The sequence below is a fragment of the Heterodontus francisci genome, chromosome 22, assembly GCF_036365525.1.
Source record: "Heterodontus francisci isolate sHetFra1 chromosome 22, sHetFra1.hap1, whole genome shotgun sequence".
Lineage (NCBI taxonomy): Eukaryota > Metazoa > Chordata > Chondrichthyes > Heterodontiformes > Heterodontidae > Heterodontus > Heterodontus francisci.
This window is the reverse complement of record NC_090392.1, coordinates 82,551,480-82,574,736: the sequence shown is the minus strand read 5'-3', so window position 1 is coordinate 82,574,736 and position 23,257 is coordinate 82,551,480. Positions and strand designations below refer to the sequence as shown.

Below are 23,257 nucleotides of genomic sequence, written 5' to 3'. Positions count from 1 at the left end.
CCTCCACCTCCTCAATGTAATACCTGCCCCTCCACCACCTCAATGTAATCCCTGCCCCTTCACCTCCTCACTATTATACCTGCCCCTTCATCTCCTCACTGTAATACCTGCCCCTTCAGCGCCTCACTGTAATATATCCCCCTTCACCTCCTCACTGTAATACCTGCCCTTTCACCTCCTTTACCCTGTAGAACAGTCTGTCACTCTAGAATTGGCCTTTCTTGCCCCTCCAGGCGTTCCTTCACTAACCACTGACCACCTCCAGGCGCTTCCCCATTGTCTCTCGAGACAAGGAGTCCAAAGAGAGGGGGAGGAGGTTGTAGTTGTTGTTTTTGTTTTGGTTGTTGTTGTTTTAATTGTGTTTGTTGATTTAGTTTTTGTGGTTGTTGTTTTACTTGTTTTAGTTGTTGATGTTTTCATTGTTGTTTTGGTTGTTGCTGTATTTTTACTTGTTATGGTTGTTGTTTTAGTTGTTGTTTTGTGTGTTGTTGTTGTAGTTGTTGTGGTTGTTGTTTTGGGTGTTGTTGTAGTAGTAGCATTTGTTGTTGTAGTAGTTGTTCTCGTGGTTGTTGTTCATGAAGCAGTTGATGTTGCTGTTGTAGTAGTTGTTTTGTAGCGGTTGTTGTCGTTGTTGTAGTAGTAGTTGTTGTTGGTCTTGTAGTTGTTTCAGTCGTTGTTTTGTGTGTTGTTGTTGTTGTTGTTGTTGTAGTAATTGTCGTTGTTTTTGTGGCAGTTGTTGTAGTTGTAGTTGTTTTTGTAGTATTTGTTGTAGTTGTTGTTTTGTGTTGTTGTGGTAGTTGTTCTTTTTGTTATAGTAGTTGTTGTAGTTGTTGTTTTTGTAGTAGTTGTTGTAGTTGTTGTTTTTATAGTAGTTGTTGTTGTAGTTATTGTTTTCTTTGTTGTTGTTGTGGTTGTTGTTGTTTTTGTAGTAGCTGCCTGCAGGCGGCGATCTTGTCTGTATATCTGTTTAATACAGTGCCCTGGCGCCCCCTGCTGTGGCCCTGCTGCACCAGTGGGAAATTGGTGGCCATTTTGAGGTGTCTTTGACACTTTGTGTAAGGCTGAATTGGTGCCATCTAAGATGGAGGCCTGTCCTCCCAGTGGGTCGCTGGCTGAACCAGAATAGCTTTTTATAAAAATCCAGTAATTTCATGGTCACCATTGCTGAAGTAGCTTTTTATTTGAGATTTATTTAATTAATTAAATTTAATTCCCCAGCTGCCATGGTGGCATTTCAATTCATGGCTCCAGATTAATAGCCCAGTAGCATAACCACTATGTTACCATCAGCTGAGCCCTCTCGATTAGATTCCAGCCTGTAACTCACTCCCAGGTATCTGTTATTTTAGATTTGTTTACATGATTTGAACAGTCAGAAAGCAGCGTTTGATTCGAAAGTTGAGATGGAAACTCTGTGTTGTGGAAGGCGTCTGTTTGCAGGTTTCTGTGCCTAAGTTGAGAAGCGGGTGACGAGTGTGTGGTCTGAAGTCAGTCTCTTTGCTGCATCTCTTGTTTCCTGTTTGATGCTCAGAGCAGCTTTCAACCTGCAAGAATATCACAAACTCTAGTGAGCAAGAGAGGTACGTTATAGGTTGCTATAGACTGAGGTGCAATCAGCTCCAACTCTCCATATCAACCAGATCTCTCTTCGATGTGTATGTTCCACTTTCTGGACGCTTAAAACAAAATTGCCACGTGAGGAGGAACGAGTGAGTTGACACCTGTATATTTGGCAGCAGAGATGAAGGGGACAGACTCTGGAATTGTATTAGTTGTAATCTTCCTGCTTTTGGGTGAGTTCAGCTTCTGGCCAGTGAAAGTATTGAAGACATTTTGTGTAACTTCATGGATTTAATTTTGTTGAATATTTTTCATTGCTTTGAAATTAGTGTCATCCGACTAGCGGCCCAGAATCCAGGCTTACACTCCCAGTGCAGTCCTGAGGGAGTGCTGCACTGTCAGAGGGTCAGTACTGAGGGTGTGCTGTACTGTCGGAGGGTCGGTACTGAGGGAGTGCTGTACTGTCGGAGGGTCAGTACTGAGGGAGTGCTGTACTGTCGGAGGGTCAGTACTGAGGGAGTGCTGTACTGTCGGAGGGTCTGTACTGAGGGAGTGCTGTACTGTCGGAGGGTCAGTACTGAGGGAGTGCTGTACTGTCGGAGGGTCTGTACTGAGGGAATGCTGTACTGTCAGAGGGTCAGTACTGAGGGAGTGCTGTACTGTCGGAGGGTCAGTACTGAGGGAATGCTGTACTGTCAGAGGGTCAGTACTGAGGGAGTGCTGTACTTTCGGAGGGTCAGTACTGAGGGAGTGCTGTACTGTCAGAGGGTCAGTACTGAGGGAGTGCTGTACTGTCGGAGGGTCAGTACTGAGGGAATGCTGTACTGTCAGAGGGTCAGTACTGAGGGAGTGCTGTACTGTCGGAGGGTCAGTACTGAGGGAGTGCTGTACTGTCAGAGGGTCAGTACTGAGGGTGTGCTGTACTGTCGGAGGGTCAGTACTGAGGGAGTGCTGTACTGTCGGAGGGTCAGTACTGAGGGAGTGCTGTACTGTCGGAGGGTCTGTACTGAGGGAATGCTGTACTGTCAGAGGGTCAGTACTGAGGGTGTGCTGTACTGTCGGAGGGTCAGTACTGAGGGAGTGCTGCACTGTCGGAGGGTCAGTACTGAGGGAGTGCTGCACTGTCAGAGGGTTAGTACTGAGGGAGTGCTGTACTGTTGGAGGGTCAGTACTGAGGGAGTGCCGCACTGTCAGACGGTCAGCACTGAGGGAGTGCTGCACTGTCAGAGGGTTAGTACTGAGGGAGTGCCGCACTGTCGGAGGGTCGGTACTGAAGGAGTGCCGCACTGTCAGACGGTCAGCACTGAGGGAGTGCTGCACTGTCAGAGGGTTAGTACTGAGGGAGTGCCGCACTGTCGGAGGGTCGGTACTGAAGGAGTGCCGCACTGTCGAGGGGCTGTCTTTTTGGATGTAAATGTTTCATGGCATTATTTCAAAGACCCGGGAGTATATGTGGAGAAAAAAAAAGTTAACATTTCAGGTCAAAATGTATCAAAAGGCAAGGCTATAAAAAAACTGGGAAGAAAGCAGGGAAATTGGGATTAGAGTTTGTTAAAAAGCTAGCACTGACACAGGACTGATGGGCTGAATAGCCTCTTTCTGTGCCGCAAAGTCTATGATTCTTAAAAACTCATTAACTGAACACTCGGTGATTGTGGGATCATTTCTCTTTACGAAACAGCTGCTAATTTGTTCCAGACTGATGGGGCTACTTGTGACAATTCTGAGATTTGATACAAACATAAGGGATTACTTCTTACTGTTAGATTTTGGTCTTTAACTTAAATTAATGTCCCAAAATTAATATACATTTGCTGGGAAATATTTAATCTAACTTCAGATGAAAGATATAATTAACACTCTGTAATTTTCTGTTGGTACAAAGAATGTGCAGAAACAAGCCATTGTTTCATCGATGAAGGGTTGAGGATGAAAGTTGTTATTCACTTTTAATTTAAATCCGGAAATATATTTAAACATTACTGGGATTTTTCTGAAGATATTTAAAATACAAAATATTTTAATGATTTGAACAAGTTGTTTTATGACATTTCAATCAGTCGGGATATTTTATTGAAATATTTTGTTTTTGGTGATGTTCCTCTCTCCCACTTCTTCCTGATTATTCAGCTACTCTGTGAAGGTGGGGAGAGTCCTGCTCCCGTCTTAACTCAATGTCCAAGTCAGCCTGCTGCCCAGGAGAGATCAGACTGATGGTTGGTTAGTCCACGTGAATGCCCTCTCCCCAATGCAGAGGCAGTGAGGCAAATTCCTACAGCATCTTTGTCTGAAAAACAGGATTGGAAATTCATGTGAAGGAATAGCTTTTAAATTGCTAAGATTTACATGTTATTGAAATAGATAAATATCGATGAATTTCTTTGCCTCTCCTCTTTTTAATCATGTTTCATTCCATTGTTACAGGAGTCACAGTGAATGCAGAGCGTGAGTAAACTTTACAATTTCCTGTCCTGATTCAAATAGATTCTGCAATTGTTTAATAATGAGAAAATATTACAAGGCGGCTGATTCAGACTTTGCTTATTTTCATAGAACATGTGCAGGTTGATGGGACCACAGTCAAGTTAATCTGCCCTGCTGGAGCTGATGGTTCTGGAGTCGATAGCTGGCATCATGAAGGCAAACAATTGGACGCGCCGCCCGGCAGTAAAACCTTCAACATAACTGATTACACAGAATCCAATGACGGCAAATATGAATGTAAACAAAAAGCAGGCAGTCACTGGTTTTATCTCCGAATAAAAAGTAATTAACAGTAATTAATTAAGGCTGATTAACGGACAAGTCTAGAAATCAAAATAAATTGCAGGAAATGTGGCAGTTTAACAGACTTATTGGAAAAAGCATGTTTAGTGTTTAATCAGATTTAGCCTCTGCTACATTTCCTCTTTATCTTTCTGAATTATCTGCTCAGAATTCTTGAGTTGTTTCACCTCTCAGTTAATTCTAAACGCTCTCTGCAATCCTTTTATTTTGTGTATCACTGAACACTTAGAAAATAATATGATTGGGCAGAGTCGACATGGATTTATGAAAGGGAAATCTTGTTTGACAAACCTGTTGGACGTTTTTGGGAATGTAACCAGCAGAATAGATAAGGCGGAATCAGTGGATGTGGTCATCGAGTCATAGAGTTATACAGCATAGAAACAGGCCCTTTGGCCCATCGTGTCTGTGCCGGCCATCAAGCACCTAACTATTCTCATCCCATTTTCCAGCACTTGGCCCATAGCCTTGTATGCTATGGCATTTCAGGTGCTCATCTAAATACATTTTACATGTAGTGAGGGTTCCTGCCTCTACCACCTCTTCAGGCAGTGTGTTCCAGATTCCAACCACCCTCTGGGTGAAATTTTTTTTCCCCAAATCCCCTCTAAACCTCCTGCCTCTTACCTTAAATCCATGCCCCCTGGTTATTGACCCCTCCGCTAAGGGGAAAAGTTTCTTCCTATCTAACCTATCAATGCCCCTCATAATTTTATATACCTCAATCATGTCCCCCCTCAGCCTTCTCTGCTCTAAGGAAAACAACCCTAGCCTATCCAGTCTCTCTTCATAGCTGAAATGCTCCAGCCCAGGCAACATCCTGGTGAATCTCCTCTACACCCTCTCCAGTGCAATCACATCCTTCCTATAGTGTGGTGACCAGAACTGTACACAGTTCTCCAGCTGTGGCCTAACTAGCATTTTATACAGCTCCACAATAACCTCCCTGCTCTTATATTCTATGCCTCGGCTAATAAAGGCAAGTATCCCATATGTCTTCCTAACCACATTATCTACCTGTGCTACTGCCTTCAGTGATCAATAGACAAGTACACCAAGGTCCCTCTGATCCTCTGTACTTCCTAGGGTCCTAACCTCCATTGTATATTCCCTTGCCTTGTTAGTCCTCCCAAAATGCATCACCTCAGACTTCTCAGGATTAAATTCCATTTGCCACTGCTCCGCCCATCTTACCAGCCCATCTATATCGTCCTGTAATCTAAGGATTTCCTCCTCACTATTTACGACATCACTAATTTTCATGTCAGTTGCACACTTACTGATCATACCTCCTATATTCATGTCTAAATCATTAATGTACACTACAAACAGCAAGGGTCCCAGCACCGATCCCTGCGGTACACCACTGGTCACAGGCTTCCACTCGCAAAAACAACCCTCGACCATCACCCTCTGCCTCCTGCCACTAAGCCAATTTTGGATCCAATTTGCCAAATTGCCCTGGATCCCATGGGCTCTTACTTTCTTGACCAATCTCCCATGCGAGACCTTATCAAAAGCCTTACTGAAGTCCATGTAACTACATCTTCTGCTTTACCCTCATCTACACATTGCATCACTGCCTTGAAAAATTCAATCAAGTTAGTTAGACACGATCTCCCCCTGACAAAGCCATGCTGACTATCCCTGATTCTTCCCTGCCTCTCTCTCCAAGTGGAGATTAATCCTGTCCCTCAGAATTTTTTCCAATAGTTTCCCTACCACTGATGTTAGTCTCACTGGCCTGTAATTACCTGGTTTATCCCTGCTACCCTTCTTGAATCATGGTACCACATTCGCTGTCCTCCAATCCTCTGGTACCTCTCCTGTGGCCAGAGAGGATTTGAAAATTTGTCTCAAAGCCCCTGCTATCTCCTCCCTTGCCTCACATAACAGCCTGGGATACATCTCATCTGGGCCTGGGGATTTATCCACTTTTAAGCCCACTAAAACAGCTAATACTTCCTCCCTTTCAATGCTAATATGTTCAAGTATATCACAATCCCCCTCCCTGATCTCTACACCTACATCATCCTTCTCCATAGTGAACACAGATGAAAAGTAATCATTTAAAACCTCACCTATATCCTCCGGCTCCACACACAGATTGCCACTTTGGTCCCTAATGGGTCCTACTCTTTCCCTGGTTACCCTCTTACCCTTAATGTACTTATAAAATGCCTTAGGATTTTCCTTTATCTTGCCGCCAGTGTTTTTTCATGTCCCCTCGTCGTTCTCCTAATTACATTTTGAAGTACCCCCCTACACTTTCTATACTCTTCTCGGGCCTCCGTTGTTTTCAGCACTCTGAATCTGCCATAAGCCTCCTTTTTTTATCCTGGTGTATTTGGATTTTAGAAGGTCCCACACAGGAGGTTAGTAAACAAAATGAGAACACATGGGATTGGGGGTAATATACAGGCATGGACTGAGAATTGCTTAACAGACAGAAAACAGGGAGTAGGAATAAACTGGTCATTCTTAGGTTGGCAGGCTGTACTAGTGGGGTACCGCAAAGATCAATACTTGGGCCCCAGCTATTCACAATCTACATCAATGATTTGGATGAGGGGACCAAATGTAATATTTTCAAGTTTGATGACACAAAACTAGGTGGGAATGCAAGTTGTGGGGAGGATGCAAAGAGGCTTCATGGGGATTTAGACAAGCTAAGTGAATGGGCAAGAATATGGCAGATGGAATATAATGTGGAAAAATGTGAAGTTATCTACCTTTGGTAGGAAAAACAGAAATGCAGAGTATTTCTTAAATGGTGAGAGATTGGGAAGTGTTGATGTCTAAAGGAACCCGGGTGTCCTTGTTCATAAGTCACTCAAAGTTAACATGCAGGTGCAGCAAGCAATTAGGAAGGCAAATGGTATGTGGCCTTTATTACAAAAGGATGAGAGTACAGGAGCAAAGCAGTCTTGCTGCAATTGTATAGAACTCAGGAGAGACCATAGCTGGGGTATTGTGTAGTTTTGGTTTCCTTACCTAAGGAAGGATATACTTCCCAAAGAGGGAGTGCAACGAAGGCTCAGCAGATTGATTCCTGGGATGGTGGAATTGTCCTATGAGGAGAGATTGAAGAGACTGGGCCTACATTCTCTAGAGTTTAATGAGAGGTGATCTTGTTGAAGCATACAAAACTTTTACAGGGCTCGACAGGGTCGATGCAGGCAGGATGTTTCCCCTGGCTGTGGGGTCCAGAACCAGGGGACACAGTCTCAGAATAAGAGGTAGGTCATTTAAGATTGAGATGAAGAGGAATTTCTTCACTCAGAGGGTGGTGAATCTATGGAATTCTCTACCCCAGAGGACTGTGGAGGCTCAGTCATTGAGAATGTTTGACAGAGATCAATAGATTTCCTGATATTAAAGATATCAAGCGATATAGGGATAGTGCGGGAAAATGACGTTGAAGTAAAAGATCAGCCATGATCTAGTTGATTGGTGGAGCAGGCTTGAGGGGCTGAATGGCCTCCTCCTCCTCCTCCTCCTTCTCCTCCTACTCCTATTTCCTATGTTCCTATGTATTTTAAATTCTGCCAAGTGAAGGTATTGAGAAAAGTTCGGCCTGGAATAACTGACTGGGAGTGGAAACTCTGTATGAAGGAGCAGAAACACCAGAATAGACACAATGGACCAAATGGCCTGTTTCTGTGCTGGAATATTCTATGACATTGTAGCAGTTGAATTGTGTTATTGTGAAGTTTGTACAATCTGATTGTTAAATTGTGTCTCCCTCTCCCCCAGTTTGTGAAGGCTGTATTGATCTGAACACAGAGACAATGATTGGCATCATCTGTGGCGATCTGTTGGTGACCATCTTGGTGGCTGGCTCAGTGTATGGATTTGCCAAGAGACGAGGAGCAGCCTCCAAAGGTTGGATTTTGTTTTAATATATTGTCAATCTAGGCGTGGTTTTATTACTTGTACATTAATGTAGAAAACAGAGATTCAAAACGTGCTACAGCAGTTTGAGAATTTGAAAAAAAACCTGGTCTCAATGAAAGTGACCATGAAGCTGTCAGTTTGCTGCACAAACCAAAATGGTTCATTAATGTCCTTTAGACGGGGAAATGATCCGTACCCAGTCTGGCCTAGTGATTCCAGACCCACGGCAACGTGGTTGATTCATAACTGCCATGTGAAGTGGCTGAGCAAGTCATTTGGTTATATCAGCCTTTCTCAGGGCAGCTAGGGAGTTTTACTCTGTATCTAACCCCCATACTGTACCTGTCCTGGGGAGTGTTTGATATGGACAGTGTAGAGGGAGCTTTACTCTGTATCTAACCCCCGTACTGTACCTGTCCTGGGGAGTGTTTGATGTGGACAGTGTAGAGGGAGCTTTACTCTGTATCTAACCCCGTGCTTTACCTGTCCTGGGGAGTGTTTGATGTGGACAGTGTAGAGGGAGCTTTACTCTGTATCTAACCCCGTACTGTACCTGTCCTGGGGAGTGTTTGATGTGGACAGTGTAGAGGGAGCTTTACTCTGTATCTAACCCCCGGACTGTACCTGTCCTAGGGAGTGTTTGATGGGGACAGTGTAGAGGGAGCTTTACTCTGTATCTAACCCCCGTACTGTACCTGTCCTGGGGAGTGTTTGATGTGGACAGTGTAGAGGGAGCTTTACTCTGTATCTAACCCCGTACTGTACCTGTCCTGGGAGTGTTTGATGGGGACAGTGTAGAGGGAGCTTTACTCTGTATCTAACCCCGTGCTTTACCTGTCCTGGGGAGTGTTTGACGGGGACAGTGTAGAGGGAGCTTTACTCTGTATCTAACCCCGTGCTTTACCTGTCCTGGGGAGTGTTTGACGGGGACAGTGTAGAGGGAGCTTTACTCTGTATCTAACCCCCGTTTTTTTTTTTTTCTTTTTTTCTGTATCGAACCTGTTTTTTTAAATATTTTTTTAGTCGAGGGGGCCTTTATTCCTCAGGCCCCCTTTATACATTTTTTATGTCAAGGGGGCCTTTATTCCTCAGGCCCCCTTTATATACACACTTATATTTTTAAAATAACTTTATTAAAACCAGATTAATAAACAAAAAAAACTCAAATTAAAATGCCATTCTCGGCGTCGACGATGCACTCCAGTCCCTGCGGTGCCCACCGGTCGCGGAAGGCCTCAAGCGTACCGGCGGACACCGCATGCTCCTTTTCCAGGGACACCCGGGCGCGAACGTAACCGCGGAAGAGGGGCAGGCAATCGGGGAGGACGGACCCCCCGACGGCCCGCAACCTGGACCTGTGAATTGCCACCTTGGCCAGGCCCAGGAGCAGACCGACGAGGAGATCCTCCTCCCGGCCCAAGCCCCTCCGCACCGGGTGCCCAAAGATCAGGAGCGTGGGACTGAAGTGCAGCCAGAATTTGAGGAGCAGCCGCTTCAAATACTCAAACAGGGGCTGCAACCTCGCACACTCCATATAAATGTGGAACACGACTCGTCCAGGCCACAGAAAGTACAGGCGACCTGGGAGTCCGTGAACCTACTTAAAAGCCTATTGCACGGGACTGCTCTGTGCAGCACCCTCCACCCCAGGTCCCCGATGTAAAGGGGGAAGACTCCCGCGTAGAGAGACCTCCATCGGGGTTTCCCCTCGCCGCCAGATGGCAACGCGGACCGCCAGGGCGTGTCCGGCCGGCTGACGAGGGCGAGGAAGTGGAGAGTGTGCAGGAGCAGCCCGTACAGGAAACCCCTCCGCGCCGATTGGAATGGCACGGAGGGCATTTCCGAGAGGCGGCTCGGGTTGTGCGGGACCGGCTCCCGAGGAGGGTTTCGGGGCCTGGGTCCGATGAGCACTCCCGAGCCCCCTCGCCACCCGCAGTGAGGGGCGTCCCGGGGGTTTCGGCTACTCCTCCGCCCGCCGGACCGTCCCCGGAGTCGGCCGCCCGGACAGCCGAGGCGCTCTCCTCCGCCGGCGGGGGAGCGCCCTGACTGGAGGCGACCATGTTCCAGACTCGGAAAAGATCCCGGTAAAAGACAGGCAACTCCCTCAGAGAGGCGCGGCTAACGGACTCCACCGGGAGCTGCGTGTCGTCTTGAAGGCAGTGACACTGGCGGAAAAAATACGTCGCCAGCGCACACCATCTGGGAGGACGCTCGACGTACAGGTATCTCTGCAGGGTCCGAAGGCGGAGAGTCGCAGCCTGGGTGCGGACGCACACCAGCGACTGACCGCCCTCCTCAATCGGGAGACTCAGGACCGCGGCAGAGACCCAGTGTTTCCTCTTGCCCCAGAAGAAATCGACGAGTTTCTTCTGGATCTTGGTGGCAAATACAGGGGGCGGGGCCAAAGTGACCAACCGGTACCACAGCATGGAGGCCACCAGTTGGTTTATGACCAACGCTCGGCCCCTGTAGGAAAGCACTCGGAGCAGTCCTGTCCAGCGCCCCAGCCGAGCGGTGACTTTCGCCTCCAACTCCTGCCAGTTTGCCGGCCAGGCTTCCTCAGCGGGGCTAAGGTGGACTCCCAGATAGAGGAGGTGCGTGGTGCTCCACGCAAAAGGTGTCATCTCCTCCGGCAGGGAGTCCACCCGCCACTGACCAACCAGGAGTCCGGAACATTTCTCCCAATTGATCCTCGCGGAGGACGCGGCAGAAAAGGTCTGCTGGCAGTCGCGCATCCTCCGCAAGTCAACGGGATCTGTGATTGCGAGGAGCACGTCGTCGGCGTAAGCCGAGAGGACGACCCGCATGGCCGGCTCGCGCAGAGTCAATCCAGTCAACCTCCTGCGAAGCAGGCACAGGAAGGGCTCCACGCAGATGGTATACAATTGGCCGGACATGGGGCACCCCTGACTCACTCCTCTCCCAAATCGAAGGGGTGCCGTCAAGGACCCGTTAACTTTGACGAGACACTCTGCGGCGGCGTATAAAAGTCGGACCCGGGCCACGAAATGCGGCCCGAGTCCGAAAGCAGAGTCCCGAAAAGGTAATCGTGATCCACCCTGTCGAACGCCTTCTCCTGATCGAGGGAGAGAAAGGCGACCGACTGACCAGTCCTCTGGGAAAGATGGATCAGGTCCCGGACCAGGTGGATGTTGTCCTGGATGGACCGGCCCGGGACCGTGTAGGACTGGTCGGGGTGGATCATGTGGGCCAGCACGGAGCCCAGGCGGGTAGACATAGCCCGGGCAAAGATCTTATAATCCGTGCTGAGGAGGGAGACCGGACGCCAGCTTTTAAGCAGGCGGAGATCGCCCCTCTTCGGCAGCAGGACGATGACCGCCCTGCGCCACGAGAGGGGCATCTCCCCGGTCGCCAGGCTTTCCCCCAGGACCCGCGCGTAATCGTCCCCCAGGACGTCCCAGAACGCCCTGAGGAACTCCACGGTCAACCCATCCAGCCCTGGGGATTTGCCCCTCGAGAGCTGGTGGAGGGCGCCAGTCAGCTCCGCCAACGTGAGCGGAGCCTCCAATCCTTCGGCGCCCTCCGGGCTGACCTGCGGCAGGTCCTCCCACAAAACTCTGCGCGCATCCTCGCTGGACGGATCCGGAGAGAACAACGCACTGTAATAAGTCCGGACCAGGAGGCCCATTCCCTCCGGATCCGTGATGGAGGATCCGTCGTCGGCCAGCAGCTCGACGAGCTGCTTACGGACCCCCCGCCATTTTTCCAGCGAGTAGAAGAAGGGTGAGGCGCGGTCCAAATCTTCCAGTATCTGGATCCGCGACCTCACGTACGCGCCTCGGGACCCTATGAGCTGCAGGTCCCTCAGCGCGTCCTTCTTCTCTTTGTACGCCTGCCACAGGGCCGGGTCCGCGACGGCATGACCGAGGCGGGACTCCAAGTCGAGCACCTCCCTCTCAAGGCGCCCGATCTCGGCTTCCCGCCTCTTGGTCGACCCCTTCGCGTACTCCTGACAGAAGACGCGGATGTGAGTCTTGCCCACATCCCACCATAGCCTCAAGGAGGGGAAGCCCCCCTGCTTCCTTCTCCAGTCGGCCCAGAATCGACAGAACGAGTCCCGAAATCGCACGTCCTCCAGCAGCCGGTTGTTAAAGTGCCAGTACGTGGACCCCGCCCGCGTGCGGAGCAGAGTAAACTCCGCCCACACCAGGCGGTGGTCCGAGCACGGCACCAGCTGCATGGAGGCCGCCGAAACGCAGGAGACGTACGCCTGCGAAATGTAGAGGCGGTCGATTCGCGACCCCCCTCCTCCAGACCTCCACGTGAAGGCGCTGGAGTCGGGATGGAGATTCCGCCAGACGTCCACCAAGTTAAGGGAGCTGATCAGTCCCCTCAACTTCTCCACCGACGCTTGGCCGCGCTGGGGACCGGAGCGATCCCCCACCTCGAGGGTGCAGTTAAAATCCCCCCCGAGGATGATGCACTCGCCGCTATCGATGGAGCTCAAGAGAGCGGACACTTCTTCAAAGAAGCGCGCTTGCAACGCGCCGGGCCTGGGCGCGTACACGTTCACAAAGTGGAGCGGCACGCTACCCAGGCGAACGGCGAGGTGGAGCAAGCGGCCCGGCACTAGCTCCTTGACCCCCAAGATCTCCGGCTGAAAAGTCGGGGCCAACAAGATAGCCACCCCACTAGAAATAGGGGTGAGGTGACTCATGTAGACCCCACCCTGCCACTCCAGGAGCCAGGTGGCTTTGTCTCCCGGAACGGTGTGGGTTTCCTGCAGAAAGCCCACCGCGTATCTCCCTTCCCTAAGGACTGAGAGATTGTGAAATCTGCGGTGAGCCCCTCTGCTGCCGTTGATGTTGAGGCTGGCTATGGTTATCTTCATGTCAAAGGTAATTAAAACCCATCACAAACACCTCACTGTGAGGAGGGAGTGGAAGTGCACCTGGCCTTCCACTCCCCCAGCAACCCATTGAGGAACACATTAAAACGGCGCCTCTCAACCAGTTTCACGTCCGCGCGCTTGCCCGCTATCTTAAGGGCGGCACGGACGGACTGGATGATCAGCGCCAGATTCGACCAACGGTCGAGGGCCAGCTGAACTTTATTGCAGCAACCTCTGCAAGCCGCGAGGAAATCCCGGAGTTCCGCCGTGGGGATGAGAGGAGATTCGGTGGGAGGCACGAGGGACTCCACCACCTCACTGGCGATGGAATCAAGATCATCCTCCGTGCCCCGCACCGAATCCCCATCCTCCTCCGGGTCGTCACCGCCAGCGGCCGACACATCTACCACACACTGTGGGGCGGACGTCCCGGCCGCGCCAGCTGGTCCCGCCTCCGTCACGATCCCACCCCCAGGATCGATGGCGGAGGAGTCCTCTCTGGGTTCTATTGTGAAACTGGAGCCTGTAGGCACCAGCGGTTCAGGAACCCCCCTCCACCTCCGTCCCCAGGCCAATGAGTGGTCCAGGGGAGACAGAAGTTCCGGACTCCGGGAAACCAGCCGGAGCCGAGACTGGAGGCGGCAAGAGGAGGCCATCTCCCGCTCCGCCAGCACCCACAGGCCCAGCAGATGGGGCAGCATTCTCAGTTATAACTGGGTCGGGTGTCTCCTGGTTGGTGGTGGACTCCGGCTGGGAGGCCCGACCCTCTGGGGCCTCGCCCTCCCCTTCATTCAGGGCACCCGACCCAGTAGCAGTGGCGGAATGGGCGGTTTCCCCAGGCTCCCCCACCACAAGCAGGGCCCCACTTACTCCTTCAGGAGGGACCTCAAGTACCGGGGCCATCCCCTCCCCTCCATCCTGAGGAATAGAGTGCTCCTGCCCGGACTTTGCAGCCTTGGTGGTGGCGGTAGGGGGAACCTGAGGACCAGAAACAGGAGGCAGCTCCCCTCCAACAGATGGGCCCTGCACCTCAGGGCCCTGTGTTATTTCTGTGGAGGGGTGCCTTCTCCTCTTTTTCGCACTTGGGCGCGGAGACTCAGAGACCTCCATGTCATCAGAGGCCTCCGCCTCCGCACCCTTTTTAGTCACCCTGGGCCTGAGCCCAGCCCTGGGACAGGTGGATTCCATGGGAATGGGCTTTGGGCTGAGCTCAGGCTCGGGTTGAGTCAAAGTGTCCAGGGGACGCGCCTCACGATGTTTCTTTTTTCCCCGCGTCTTCCTTCCGCTCGGACAGACGCTCCCCTCCCCGCCAGAGGCTGTGAAAACCACAGCCTCCGGAACTGACTGAGCGGTGTCTGTTGGATCTGCGGGGGGAGTGGGAGGATGTGCTGTGGAACCACTCTGGGCCGCCGAGGTGGAGCTGGCGGCCGGGAGGTTGGGGCAGTTCTTACGAACATGCCCCACCCCCTTGCAGACATGGCACCGCGCCCCATCCGAGGTCCAGAAGACGCGGTAGGCCGTCCCCTGGAACTCCACATAAAATTGGCCCTCCGTGTCCTCCTCCCACGCCAGCTGCATAAATAACTGGCGGCGGAAGGAGTAGACATGTTGGAGGCTGTGCTCCCGAAGACCAAGCCGGACTGGGGTGATCCCCGACCTCACCTCCCCCAGATGGTGCAGGTGGGGGAGGAGGAGCTCACTGGGAATGAAGGGTGGGACGTTGGACAACATTATCCGATGCGCAGTGGCCCCCAGAGGGTTCACTGGCAGGAAGGTCCCCCCCACAGTGAGCCCTTTACTCAGGGCCAGGGACACCGCCCGCTCGGTCTTCAAAAAGAACACAGCCTTCCCATACATCTTTGAGGCCGCAACAATGGCCGAGGGGCCGACAACCACGGCCATTGCCTTAACGCAGGCCTCAATAGACATGTTGGGATGGGGATAGCTGTTCACCCCATGGCTGCATGTCAATAATTTAAAGGGTGACGGGGCCACGTGGGCAGCCACAGAAGCTGCAGCTGCGTAGGTAGTAGAGGGCCCTGCCACCGGTGATGAAGGGCTTGCCATGGGTCTAAGAGCTAAACCCACCCCAAATTGTGGACTTGCACACTAAATAACAGCGACTCACAGAAAAATTTGAAAAGACAAACAAACAAACAACAGGTTAGTGGAGAGGCTGAGGTAAGAGAGGAGAGGTAAAGACAGGCTGTAAGGGATGAATTGCTTTCTGGAGGTGGTGCTCACAGTACACTTAAAGCAAACAGTCTTTGAAGTTGGTCTTCCGGTCTTCTGGTTGGGGGAGAGTCTTCACCTGGGTCAGCTGAAGCTGCCCAGGCACTATCTATCCCCTTCCGTCTGTTTAGCTGGGCAGCTTCAGCTGACCCAGGCTTGGCAATTGGGGTGGGGAGGGAGCTTCCCTGTGTGCTTTTGCAGCAGCACAGACTCCTGTTGAATTGGCAGCCCCACCCCTTGTTGTTCCAGCCACTTGTTCCTCCCCCAACAGTCCAAAGTAAATTACTGGTGTTCAGCACCCACCTCCAGACAAAGCCTTGTTTCCAAAAAATGTCTCTTTCTTCTCTTTAATGGAGACTGTTGTTGGAGTTTTCCTCTGCTTAGTTGTAGCTGCTCTCCCTTGCTCAGTGCAGCTCCTCTCTCCACCTCTGCAACCTCCAACTGCCACCAGCACTCTCAGCTGCACCTCGTTGATGCACTCTGGAGTCCCAATTAGGAAGCAGCCAACCCCCGTTTTTTTTTTATGTCGAGGGGGCCTTTATTCCTCAGCCCCCCTTTATATACACACTTATATTTTTAAAATAACTTTATTAAAACCAGATAAATAAACAAAAAAACTCAAATTAAAACCCCCGTGCTGTACCTGTCCTGGGGAGTGTTTGATGCGGACAGTGTTGATGATAATCACTCTGTTGTGTTTGCCATGACAGGTGCTGCCTTCATGGGGACAGTTTCCCACCTGTCCTGCACTTTATAATGTATAATATATACATTCCTGAATCACAGACCTGAAACGTTAACTCTTTGGATCAGAAATTGGCTAGCTGAAAGAAGACAGAGGGTGGTGGTTGATGGCAAATGTTCATCCTGGAGTTTAGTTACTAGTGGTGTACCGCAAGGTTCTGTTTTGGGGCCACTGCTGTTTGTCATTTTTATAAACGACCTGGATGAGGGTGTAGAAGGGTGGGTTAGTAAATTTGCGGATGACACGAAGGTCGGTGGAGTTGTGGATAGTGTCGAAGGGTGTTGTAGGGTACAGAGGGACATAGATAGGCTGCAGAGCTGGGCTGAGAGATGGCAAATGGAGTTTAATGCGGAGAAGTGTGAGGTGATTCACTTTGGAAGGACTAACAGCAATGCAGAGTACTGGGCTAATGGGAAGATTCTTGGTAGTGTAGATGAGCAGAGAGATCTTGGTATCCAGGTACATAAATCCCTGAAAGTTGCTACCCAGGTTAATAGGGCTGTTAAGAAGGCATATGGTGTGTTAGCCTTTATTAGTAGGGGGATCGAGTTTCGGAGCCACGGGGTCATGATGCAGCTGTACAAAACTCTGGTGAGACCGCACCTGGAGTATTGCGTGCAGTTCTGGTCACCGCATTATAGGAAGGATGTGGAAGCTTTGGAAAGGGTGCAGAGGAGATTTACTAGGATGTTGCCTGGTATGGAAGGAAGGTCTTACGAGGAAAGGCTGAGGGACTTGGGGTTGTTTTCGTTAGAGAGAAGGAGGAGGAGAGGTGACTTAATAGAGACATACAAGATAATCAGAGGGTTAGATAGGGTGGATAGTGAGAGTCTTTTTCCTCGGATGAGGATGGCAAACACGAGGGGACATAGCTTTAAGTTGAGGGGTGAAAGATATAGGACAGATGTCAGAGGTAGTTTCTTTACTCAGAGAGTAGTAGGGGCGTGGAACGCCCTGCCTGCAACAGTAGTAGACTCGCCAACTTTAAGGGCATTTAAGTGGTCATTGGATAGACATATGGATGTAAATGGAATAGTGTAGGTCAGATGATCGGCGCAACATCGAGGGCCGAAGGGCCTGTACTGCGCTGTAATATTCTAATTCTAATTCTAATTCTAATTCTGCCTCTCTGTCCACAGATGCTGCTTGTCCTGCTGAGTATTTCCAGCATTTCTGTTTTTCTTTCAGGTTTCTAGCATCTGCAGTTTTTTGCTTTTGCAATTTATAATATTTTCTCTTTCAGATTTCCGTCACCAGAAGTTCGAACCAGATGGTATTCCATCAAGTCGTGGATCAAACATGACATCAGCACATCAACAATCTGACTATGCGGTAAAACCTTTGAAATGTTTGCTTTTCACAGCTGAGGCCATCATTGCAGCATCTGCTTATTTTATTAACAAGTCGCAGAGTATTACCTAAACGGAGAACGACTGCAAAATCCCAAGGTGCAGATGGATCTAGGTGTTCTAGTGTAGGAGTCACAAAAAGTTAGTTTGCAGGTACAGCAAGTAATAAAGAAGGCTAATAGAATTATATCCTTTATTACGAGAGGAATTGAAAATAAAAGTAAGGATGTTATGCTTCAGTTATACAGGGCACTGGTGAGACCACATCTTGAATACTGTGTGTAGTTTTGGTCTCCTTATTTAAGGAAGAATGTAAAGGCGTTGGAGGCGGTTCAGAGGAGGTTTTTTTTTAGAGATACAGCACTGAAACAGGCCCTTCGGCCCACCGAGTCTGTGCTAACCAACAATGACCCATTTATACTGATCCGACACTACCCCCATATTTTCTACCACATCCCCACCATTCTCCTACCACCTACCTACACTAGGGGCAATTTACAATGGCCAATTTACCTATCAACCTGCAAGTCTTTGGCATGTGGGAGGAAACCGGAGCACCCGGCGGAAACCCACGCGGTCACAGGGAGAACTTGCAAACTCCACACAGGCAGTACCCAGAACTGAACCCGGGTTGCTGGAGCTGTGAGGCTGCAGTGCTAACCACTGCGCCACTGACCCTCCGACAGTGCGGCGCTCCCTCACCCCCTTACTAGATTGATACCTGGAATGAGCAGGTTGTCTTGAGGAAAGGTTGGACAGACTGGGCTTGTTTTCACTGGAGTTTAGAAGAGTGAGGGGAGACTAGATTGAAGTTTATAAGATCCTGAATGGTCTTGACAGGGTGGATTTGGAGAGGATGTTTCCTCTTGTGGATGAGTCCAGAACTAGGGGACACTGTTTTAAAATTAGGGGTCGTCCTTTGAGGACAGTGGTGAGGAGAAATGATTTCTCTGAGGGTTGTGTGACTTTGGAACTCTCTGCCTCAGAAAGTTGTGGAGGCGGGGTCATTGAATAAATTTAAGGCGGAGGTAGATAGATTCCTGTTTGGCAAGGAATCAAAGGTTATCAGGGGGAGATGGGAGTGTGGAATTCAAACCACAGAACAGCCATTATCTTATTGAATGGCGAAGCAGGCGAGAGGGGCCGAATGACCTACTCCTGCTCCTAATTCGTATGTTCGAATTGCGCCCATACTTGCCCGGCTTGTTCCCCAACGCCTTTCCTCCACCATCCACCAGCATTGGAACACCATCCAACACCTCCACCCTATCACATTCTTTCCCAGAAATTCACCTGTGAGAGTCAATTTCTTTAGCAGTGCTCGGTGTGAGCCCTGTCCCAGTGAAAGCTCTCTCACCTCAGCTTCATTGTTTCAAGCTCCACTCCAGAGGCTGAAGCACAAAATACACTCTGACATTTCATTGCATGACTTGAGGGAGTGCTGTACTGTCGGAGGGTCAGTACTGAGGGAGTGCTGCACTGTCAGAGGGTCAGTACTGAGGGAGCGCTGCACTGTCAGAGAGTCAGTACTGAGGGAGTGCTGCACTGTCAGAGGGTCAGTACTGAGGGAGCGCTGCACTGTCAGAGGGTCAGTACTGAGGGAGTGCTGCACTGTCAGAGGGTCAGTACTGAGGGAGTGCTGCACTGTCGGAGGGTCAGTACTGAGGGAGTGCTGCACTGTTGGAGGGGTCAGTACTGAGGGAGCGCTGCACTGTCAGAGGGTCAGTACTGAGGGAGTGCTGCACTGTCAGAGGGGCAGTACTGAGGGAGTGCTGCACTATCAGAGGGTCAGTACTGAGGGAGTGCTGCACTGTCAGAGGGTCAGTACTGAGGGAGTGCTGCACTGTCGGAGGGTCAGTACTGAGGGAGCGCTGCACTGTCAGAGGGTCAGTACTGAGGGAGTGCTGCACTGTCGGAGGGTCAGTATTGAGGGAGTGCTGCACTGTCGGAGGGTCAGTATTGAGGGAGTGCTACACTGTCGGAGGGTCAGTACTGAGGGAGCGCTGCACTGTCACAGGGTCAGTATTAAGGGAGTGCTGCACTGTCGGAGGGTCAGTATTGAGGGAGTGCTGCACTGTCGGAGGGTCAGTACTGAGGGAGTGCTGCACTGTTAGAGGGTCAGTACTGAGGGAGTGCTGCACTGTCGGAGGGTCAGTATTGAGGGAGTGCTACACTGTTAGAGGGTCAGTACTGAGGGAGCGCTGCACTGTCAGAGGGTCAGTACTGCGGGAGCGCTGCACTGTCAGAGGGTCAGTACTGCGGGAGTGCTGCACTGTCAGAGGGTCAGTACTGAGGGAGTGCTGCACTGTCGGAGGGTCAGTACTGAGGGAGTGCTGCACTGTTAGAGGGTCAGTACTGAGGGAGCGCTGCACTGTCAGAGGGTCAGTACTGCGGGAGTGCTGCACTGTCAGAGGGTCAGTACTGAGGGAGTGCTGCACTGTCAGAGGGTCAGTACTGAGGGAGTGCTGCACTGTCGGAGGGTCAGTACTGAGGGAGTGCTGCACTGTCGGAGGGTCAGTACTGAGGGAGCGCTGCACTGTCACAGGGTCAGTATTGAGGGAGTGCTGCACTGTCGGAGGGTCAGTATTGAGGGAGTGCTGCACTGTCGGAGGGTCAGTACTGAGGGAGTGCTGCACTGTTAGAGGGTCAGTACTGAGGGAGTGCTGCACTGTCGGAGGGGTCAGTACTGAGGGAGCGCTGCACTGTCAGAGGGTCAGTACTGAGGGAGTGCTGCACTGTCAGAGGGTCAGTACTGAGGGAGTGCTGCACTGTCGGAGGGGTCAGTACTGAGGGAGTGCTGCACTGTCAGCGGGTCAGTACTGAGGGAGTGCTGCACTGTCGGAGGGTCAGTACTGAGGGAGCGCTGCACTGTCGGAGAGGTCAGTACTGAGGGAGCGCTGCACTGTCAGAGGGTCAGTACTGAGGGAGTGCTGCACTGTCAGAGGGTCAGTACTGAGGGAGTGCTGCACTGTCGGAGGGTCAGTACTGAGGGAGTGCTGCACTGTCAGCGGGTCAGTACTGAGGGAGTGCTGCACTGTCGGAGGGTCAGTACTGAGGGAGTGCTGCACTGTCGGAGGGTCAGTACTGAGGGAGTGCTGCACTGTCAGAGGGTCAGTACTGAGGGAGTGCTGCACTGTCGGAGGGTCAGTACTGAGGGAGTGCTGCACTGTCGGAGGGGTCAGTACTGAGGGAGTGCTGCACTGTCGGAGGGTCAGTACTGAGGGAGTGCTGCACTGTCGGAGGGTCAGGACTGAGGGAGTGCTGCACTGTCAGAGGGTCAGTACTGAGGGAGTGCTGCACTGTTGGAGGGTCAGTACTGAGGGAGTGCTGCACTGTCGGAGGGTCAGTACTGAGGGAGTGCTGCACTGTCAGAGGGTCAGTACTGTGGGAGTGCTGCACTGTCGGAGGGTCAGTACTGAGGGAGTGCTGCACTGTCGGAGGGTCAGTACTGAGGGAGCGCTGCACTGTCAGAGGGTCAGTACTGAGGGAGTGCTGCACTGTCGGAGGGTCAGTACTGAGGGAGTGCTGCACTGTCAGCGGGTCAGTACTGAGGGAGTGCTGCACTGTCGGATGGTCAGTACTGAGGGAGTGCTGCACTGTCGGAGGGTCAGTACTGAGGGAGTGCTGCACTGTCAGTGGGTCAGTACTGAGGGAGTGCTGCACTGTCAGAGGGTCAGTACTGAGGGAGTGCTGCACTGTCGGAGGGTCAGTATTGAGGGAGTGCTGCACTGTCGGAGGGTCAGTACTGAGGGAGTGCTGCACTGTCGGAGGGTCAGTACTGAGGGAGTGCTGCACTGTCAGAGGGTCAGTACTGAGGGAGTGCTGCACTGTCGGAGGGTCAGTACTGAGGGAGTGCTGCACTGTCGGAGGGTCAGTACTGAGGGAGTGCTGCACTGTCAGAGGGTCAGTATTGAGGAAGTGCTGCACTGTCAGAGGGTCAGTACTGAGGGAGTGCTGCACTGTCAGAGGATCAGTACTGAGGGAGTGCTGCATTGTCGGAGGGTCAGTACCGAGGGAGTGCTGCACTGTCGGAGGGTCAGTACCGAGGGAGTGCTGCACTGTTGGAGGGTCAGTACTGAGGGAGTGCTGCACTGTCAGAGGGTCAGTACTGAGGGAGTGCTGCACTGTCAGAGGGTCAGTACTGAGGGAGTGCTGCATTGTCGGAGGGTCAGTACCGAGGGAGTGCTGCACTGTCGGAGGGTCAGTACCGAGGGAGTGCTGCACTGTCGGAGGGTCAGTACTGAGGGAGTGCTGCACTGTCGGAGGGTCAGTACTGAGGGAGTGCTGCACTGTCAGAGGGTCAGTACTGAGGGAGTGCTGCACTGTCAGAGGGTCAGTACTGAGGGAGTGCTGCATTGTCGGAGGGTCAGTACCGAGGGAGTGCTGCACTGTCGGAGGGTCAGTACTGAGGGAGTGCTGCACTGTCAGAGGGTCAGTACTGAGGGAGTGCTGCACTGTCGGAGGGTCAGTACTGTGGGAGCGCTGCACTGTCAGAGGTGCTCTCTTTGGGAGAGAGTTTAAACCAAGACCCTGTCTGCCTCCCAGCTGGATGTAAATGATCCCACAGTCACTATTGGAAGAAGCGCAGTGTGGTTCTCTCTGGTGTTTTGGGCCAGTATTTATCATTCGATCCACATTATCAAATAGATTATCTGGTCATTATGTCATTGCTATTTGTGGAATCTTGCTGTGCTAGATTTGCCGGGATATTTCCTACATTACAACAGTTAACAGGTCCCTCCTTCCTCTGTCTCCACTCTGCGCTCTGATCTACTCTGCTCTGTTGTTTAATTGAAATCTTTTTCATTAAATTGATTCCCTTTCCTGTTCTGACTTTTATATTTTTCAGCCAATCAAAAGTGGACAGCGAGCCGTTTATGACAAATTGCAACGAAAGGTGTGAATGAGAAGATAACAAGAAATGAATCTCCACAAACACCCAACAATGTAATCAGACCTCACATCACAAATACATCTCCTAAATTCCTCTTTCTCTCTGAAGGGGCTGATTATTTGGCCATGTTTTTCTGGTACCACTGCCCTCCAGTGCCTCACTGAGAATTCCAACCTTTCACTCCTGACTATCAGTAAGCCACTCAACCATGGGGGGCATCACTAATGCCTGTACATGCCCACAGTTGGCAGGCACAAATTACTGGGCAGAGATCAGAACCCGCCTGATTTTAAACACCTTGATTAAATCTCCCCTAAACTTCTCTGCTCCCAGGAGAACAATCGCAGCTTCTCCAGTCTCTCCACATTAACCGAAGTCCCTCATCCCTGGGACCATTCTGGTGAATCTCCTGTGCATCCCCTCCAAGGCCTCGACATCCTCCCTAAAATGTGGTGCCCAGAATTGGGATACAATCCTCCAGCTGGGGCCTAAACAGTGTTTTATAAAGGTTTATCATAACTTCCTTGCCATTGTACTCTACGCCCTTTTTAATGAGTTAAGAATCCAATATGCTTTTTGTTAACACCTACATTGCAGAAAGAATGCAGAGACTTCAGCCCGAGAGTAATTGGGCTCCTTTCCCAGAGAGGCTTTCACTGGACGATTCATCAATCTGAATCTCTCATTTTCACACAGACCTTCAGTTATTGTGCTCATGTCTTTAAGGTGTCCTCATGCAGAACCCTTATTTAAATGTGTTTCTTTGTACTCTTTCTCAAAGTCTGTACGTTTGAATATGCTTTTGCTGTTTTGATTATCAGTGGGAGTTGCTGGGGCTGCAAACTGCCCTCCTGTGTGGATAATATTTTATAGCTTAAATAAAGGCACAAAACAAATTGTTTTGATTGTTGAAAGAATTGAGCAGATATTTGAGCAGGTGT

The 23,257-nt window shown here is 50.8% G+C and overlaps 2 protein-coding genes across 3 annotated transcripts; one reads left to right on the top strand and one right to left on the bottom strand.

Moving 5' to 3' along the window:
• Positions 1–466: 466 nt before the first annotated feature.
• Positions 467–1,162, bottom strand: LOC137381581 (serum response factor homolog B-like). The gene is made up of 2 exons (XM_068054276.1): positions 1,090–1,162; positions 467–936 (listed from the first exon to the last, which is right to left on the bottom strand). The coding sequence occupies exons 1-2, from the start codon at positions 1,160–1,162 to the stop codon at positions 467–469; spliced, it is 543 nt and encodes a 180-aa protein (XP_067910377.1).
• Positions 1,163–1,523: 361 nt separating this feature from the next.
• LOC137381501 (T-cell surface glycoprotein CD3 epsilon chain-like) lies at positions 1,524–23,233 on the top strand. 2 transcript variants are annotated; one of them, XM_068054194.1, is made up of 6 exons: positions 1,524–1,793; positions 3,985–4,005; positions 4,114–4,281; positions 8,104–8,232; positions 17,317–17,405; positions 22,272–23,233. In XM_068054194.1, exons 1-6 carry the CDS (start codon positions 1,742–1,744, stop codon positions 22,323–22,325), a joined length of 513 nt encoding a protein of 170 aa, XP_067910295.1. In that variant the 5' UTR covers positions 1,524–1,741; the 3' UTR covers positions 22,326–23,233. The 2 variants fall into 2 exon arrangements, with proteins under 2 accessions (XP_067910295.1, XP_067910294.1); XM_068054193.1 differs by having other exon boundaries at positions 1,527–1,793; positions 4,114–4,326.
• Positions 23,234–23,257: the final 24 nt, after the last annotated feature.